A 5964-nucleotide genomic window follows, 5' to 3' on the forward strand; every position below is an offset into this window, starting at 1 on the left:
ATAAGTAACAGCTCAGGATCTCTCTGGAGAGGGGGCCCTGTGGGTTTCCAGGAAGAGGGGGCCTGGAGCTGGGCCTGTCTGCAATCATTTGTCTTCTTCTTTCCAGGACCAGGCATTGCGTTTGTGGTTTACCCAGAAGCCTTAACCAGGCTGCCCCTCTCTCCATTCTGGGCCATCATCTTTTTCCTGATGCTTCTCACTCTTGGACTTGACACCATGGTGAGCCCCTTCCCCTTCCATTCATGCCCCAGGCTCCTTCCAAAGACCCCATTCTCCTGGGTCCTGCATCCAGCCTGCAGCAGGAGATGAGCTTAGCAGTATCTGAACATTTTCCTCAGCTATGTAGGGATGGTGAGGTACCTCTCCAGGGCTCAGGATAAACTTGTATTTGTGGGTGACTGGTGTGATGGTGCCAAGGAGCCATCCTCTCTCCTTTTATTTCTCTGTTCGTTCTCTGTGTAAATTTTAGCCTGTGTACTTCCTGCTTTGGTGTCATTTTGACAAAGCAAATTCTGTGGGGCTGGAAAAGGGAAAATAATATGAAGTCAATTTTAGGGAAATTGCTATGGGCTGAGACTGCTACAAATCATGCTGACAGGTGCTCAGAGTTTAGTAGTTGGGTGCAAAGAGGGGTATTCCTCAAGTAGAAGGTCAAATGCAGATATACTGAAGGAGGAGACGAATTTACATCTCATGAATACAAAGCGAAGCTTCAAATATCCTGATGTGTGAGTATGAGTGAGGTGTCTGAGGGCTGGAGACATGGTTTCTAAAGCTTATATCCGGCTTGGAGTCCCCGAGCTGGCCTTGTGGGCCGGACCCCCAACAGGGCCTTTTAGACCTAACGAGGCCTTTTAGGCTGTCCTAAAAACCAAACCTAACAGAGACACCACTCCCCTGGGGGAGGCATGGAGGCTTTGGGGCCCTTCTGGGTCGGGCGGTCTATCGCAGGCTCCCCTTTCCTGGCATCATTCCAGTTTGCCACCATCGAGACCATAGTGACCTCCATTTCGGACGAGTTCCCCAAGTACCTGCGAACACACAAGCCGGTCTTTACTCTGGGCTGCTGCATTTGTTTCTTCATCATGGGCTTTCCAATGATCACTCAAGTAAGTTGGGATGAGGGTGGGTGGGGGGCCCTGATGCCTCTCTGTCCTTAGCTCCCACACCTCATAATACTAGCCAAATCACTGCCGTTTTGCATAGATGGCACCAGTTCATTAGGGAATCTGACCACAGAGAGAAATAGGTCGCCTTGGCTGTTAGCACTACTTGTAGCATCTTTGTAATTGAGATGTAGCCCTTTTGAGCCAACAAGGCAGGTGTGTCCTACTTTAAGAAATATGAAAATCCAAATTTACCGACCAGAGAAATTTCCAGTTGATTATCATTATAAACAAGACTCTACAGCCACTGAGTTCCTTCTAGTCCTGAGTGTGTTGGTGAACTGAGTGTTCGCTCACTCAGTATATGTACTGCTTTTGCTCTCTCTGTGACCTTGAGCAAGTTACCACTTTGGGCCTTAGTTTTTTCATCTGTAAAATGATGGATTGGAATGAGATGGTCTCTCAGCTTCACCTATTGTAGAGGGACTTAAAGAGTGAGATAAAGACGCAGGGAAATGAATGAGTACTGCCCAAAGACATCTAAAGGTTATATGAAGGTCAATCAAATGCAGACATGTGGGTAGAAATGATCAACTGTTTCTCAAAGCAAAAATGAAGCAATCCGGCTGCTTTCCCATATACATCTGCAGATGTTGACCTTTGCCTTTTAAGAGTAAGGTGTTAGATCATTTTCTCTGCTTCATCTATTGATTGGCTCAGAGTCTCTTGAGGGACGGCTCTGCTAACATGACGAGGCCTCCGGCTGACTTAATGGATCATTTTTAGGGAGGGGAGAGCCTTTGACTCCTGTGTACCCAACTCTCCTTTCCTGTTGGAAGTGAGAGAGAGACTAGATCCAGGCCCCCTGATGATGCTTTGCTTTCCTTCCAGGGTGGAATTTACATGTTTCAGCTTGTGGACACATATGCTGCCTCCTATGCCCTCGTCATCATTGCCATTTTTGAGCTTGTGGGGATCTCCTATGTGTACGGTAAGGGAACTACCGTGCTTGCTTCTCAGGTAAAACTTTGTGTCAGTAAGTGGGTTTTCCAGATTTAATAAGACAACGAACAGGCTTAATTGCTATTACTTAGGAAACGTAAGAGAGCTGCACCTTTATTTCCAAGCCTGCCTCAGGACCACCGTGACCCAGATTTAACAGAGAAAAGGCTTTGACTTCTATTCCTTTGGTTCTCTCCCCTCACATATGCCTAGAGGGTCTATAGTGTCCAGAGGCCACTATTGAAGGTATTGGTAATAGTGAAGGAAATATACAAGCAAACATTCAAAGACGATCAGGTCTGCTGCTCAATGCATGCACTTCTTGCTTGTGGACACAAGGAAAGAACTTGGAACCTCCATAATCATGGATTGACCTCTCCAGAAAGGCCCTAAGAGCTCATTTGGCTCAGTCCCCTAGTAAACCATCAAAGACTCAAAAAGAGGAATGCCACCCCTCAGGTCACACAGAGAGTTAGAGGCATAGGTCCTGACTTCTGGTGCAGAGCCCTTTCCTCTGTGTAGAAAATTTGTGGTTGGGCCCCCATCAGGATTACCTTAAAGTGGAGCAGGAAGCTCACCTCAAGCTGAGAACTTTTAGAGTGAGTTGAGAAAAGCTGCTTTTGGTGAATCCTGGACACTGTTCCCAGCACAGGCCACGAGGCTTGGCTGTCCTCCGTGATGGCTGTCGTCAGCGAGTCCTGGAGGTTCACGGTCATGAAGGGCTGGCAGATGTTCTGGGTCTGGGCTTGCCATGGAGTAGCAGTAAATGTCAGGAACTGAGGGCCACTAAAGGTCTCAGGATCCATTTATTTTGTCGGTAGTGGCTATGGTGGACTCTTTGGGGGGTAAACCTCAAAATTGAAGTATAATATCTATACAAGAAAGAGCACATATCTTGAATATACATCTCTATGAATTTTTACCCTTATGTAACTAGCACCCAGATCAAGGTATAGAACATAGTCAGGGCCATTTTTAAGGGGTTGAGATGAACCATTGTGTTACCTGAAGGAATACCACAGTCTCTGCTTTCTACCCCAGCAAGAGATTATCTTCTCATATATCTTTCCTCCCCACTTTCACGTAGCAGAGAGCAGGCGTTGAGGAAACAGGGCCAGGAAGGATAAGTCTGGCCTGAGGTAGGCTGGGGGCACTGGTCAGGTGAAGGGAACTGGCACAGCAGGTGCACAGGGAGGTAGGTGATGGCTAGAGGTAAGAGATGTCAAGTGAAGGCTGGATGAGGAGCTGCCAGAGACTGCTTCCCCGCCTCTCAGGGGGCTGAGGGCAGAGGATCCAGAAATTCAAGGGGGCTGGGAGAGCCTTCGAACTGGGGGGCAGGGTGCAAGTGGCCAAAGTCTCAGAGAAGAAGGCCTGAGGTGGTACAGGGGTTATTCTTTATGGGAGGGGGCAGAGGGGAATTGGGGGTGCCTCTGCCCCTCTTGACCTGCAGGGTGCCCACTTTCCACATAAATGGCCCATAGGACGAAGGAATGAGGAGAATTAAGCTGAGGCTGCTGTTCCACCGGTCAGATCTGCCGACACTGAAGAAGGAGCTCAAACTTGGGGACCATTCAGGTCCCTTCAGTTTAGCTATCTCACAGTTCTGAGGAAGCCACATTTCTGAACTTGGGAAACAATGCAAGAAACTGCTGAACTCTAAAACTGTTCCTCAAGAGCTTTTTCTGTCAAGGAGTGGTTTAAAAACCTTCCTAAACCAGGTCTGCGTGGGGCAGTGGTTACATGGGGCATGAAAATCACTATCTTCTCTAAGTGTTGCTCTAGTTAACTCCATCACTGACCAGGGAGATGGCAGTCCTTTGAGTGCTGACAGAGTGGACTATGGCCATTCGGAATTTATACTGGGCTTTGCCTGCGGTTATCATCGTACACAGAGCAAAGAGAAATTGACTCAAAGAAGAGTGACCTTGGGACAAAACAAAAACAGTGTACAGTGTTTCTCACTGTAAATCCCAAGGCTTTCATAATACACTGTGCTTACTGACTGCAATCTTAATTGTTTTTGTCCAAGTTGTTGCTAAGCTCATAAGGTGACCTCTGAAAACAGCCATGCAGGTACATAAGCCAGGCTGTGGCAGTGCTGAGACACCCCCGGCAGACACTGAGTGTCTTAGCTGTCACTGTGGGATGACATTTTTGAACCTCACTATAGAGAGTATTTAATATCTATTTCGATGCCCAATTTTTCTTACTATTCCTGTGGTGAGTCATTTGTCTGATAGTTTCCTGCATAATGGGGGTCATGTTGACACCAGTCTGGGGCCTTCTCTAGCCAACAGCACTTGAGCGAGGGGCTCTAGGGCTGCCCCCCATCCCCCGCCCACTGCCACTGCACCTCATGCTCAGTCCCCACTTATCTATTTGCAGGCTTGCAAAGATTCTGTGAAGATATAGAGATGATGATTGGATTCCAGCCAAACATTTTCTGGAAAGTCTGCTGGGCGTTTGTAACCCCGACCATTTTAACTGTAAGGATCGCATGCTTCATCGTGCAGATGGCACCTTGCATGTTATGTGGTGCTTTATGTTTGAACAAAGTGTGTGCCTACATATGAGCCTGGGAAGCTGGTAGGGTGGGTATTATTATTATTGCCTTCCGGGTGTGGAAACTGAGGTTCAGAGAGGTGAAGTGACTTGCCTGAGGGTGCTTAGCCATTTGGGTGCAGAGCTAGGCCTCACGTACAGTTCGGAGCACCCTCCTGGAACATTTCCATTCTATCAATCTGCCTCAAGTACTGAGAGCAGATAACAATCACATTTCCCACCGCCAACCATGGGCCGGGCTCCATTCAAAGTGCTTTAAGTATATCACCATATCTCTCTCCGACAGCAGCTCTGTGGGGTTGACATTATAATCATCTCCCTTTTACAGACAGGGAAACTGACACCTAGAGGTTATGTGACTTGCCTAGCAGTATACACCTAACACACAGCGTACACCTAATACACAGCATGGGTTCAAATGCAAGCGATCTGGCTCCAGAACTTTTGTTCTTAACCACTACTCGGCACAGCCACTCTGCAACTAATATGGCATAAACTAGATTTTTATTGTTCATTTTTATTGCCTCTGAGAACTATTTTGTCATCCCCAAGTGTGGTGATGACATTTTGAGAGTATCTGACATTCATCTTCTTAAAGATCAGAGCCCTTCGTGTGTCAGTAAATCTGCATAGGGACTTACATGCGCACCTTGTCACCTCCTTTATTGTGCCATAGGCTGCAGGCTTTGCTTCAATCCACTCTCCGAGCACAGTTATTGATGGAGACCTTGTCTTTCCCCCTCCTCCTCCTTGGCCTGCGGGGTGTGTCATCTGTGCAAGGCTGCAGAAAGCCAGGCGTAGTTCTGACTGAACCCAGCAGGTGGCAGTAGAAACCAGATTAAGACCTTTATTCTACTACACAGTCCCAGTTTCTCTAAAGGAAGTCAGGATGGAAATAAAATTGTACAGAAAAAATATTTTTTCCTTTTTTCCCCCACTACCACAGAGTGAGTTTTAATCAAAACACCTCGACTTCTTTCTGGAAAGACAGAAGTTTAGACAGAAAAACCGTTCAGCACTTATCTCCCTCTGCATGACACGAATACCGTACTGACGCTCACATCTGTATTCACATTGTAGAGGCCGTAATTTGTCTGAAAAGTCTCACCAGATTTGGGGCGTGAGCGCTGAAAAGAAGGAAGATAGATTTTCCAGTCCCTTGAATTCAGGACCAGAATGTGTATGAAGAATTTGAATTTATCTAATTGGTGGGAAAAAAAGTGATACTGTCCCGCCTCCGGCGTTCCCCACCTCTGCTGAGCTTTGCCAAGTTACTATTACATATGATTTATTC

General features: G+C 47.0%; 1 protein-coding gene across 3 annotated transcripts in view; it reads left to right on the plus strand.

Annotated features, from left to right (window-relative positions):
- Window positions 1-5964, plus strand: part of SLC6A5 (solute carrier family 6 member 5) — a 49408-nt gene that overhangs the window by 36978 nt on the left and 6466 nt on the right. For all 3 annotated transcript variants that reach the window (XM_011377782.1, XM_023521888.1, XM_023521887.1), the window contains 4 exons: window positions 107-219; window positions 978-1109; window positions 1998-2097; window positions 4494-4594. In XM_011377782.1, the coding sequence (XP_011376084.1) occupies window positions 107-219; window positions 978-1109; window positions 1998-2097; window positions 4494-4594 (446 nt within the window). The remainder of the gene's footprint in view (window positions 1-106; window positions 220-977; window positions 1110-1997; window positions 2098-4493; window positions 4595-5964) is intronic.

The sequence above is a fragment of the Pteropus vampyrus genome, unplaced genomic scaffold, assembly GCF_000151845.1.
Source record: "Pteropus vampyrus isolate Shadow unplaced genomic scaffold, Pvam_2.0 Scaffold321, whole genome shotgun sequence".
Classification (NCBI taxonomy): Eukaryota; Metazoa; Chordata; class Mammalia; order Chiroptera; family Pteropodidae; genus Pteropus; species Pteropus vampyrus.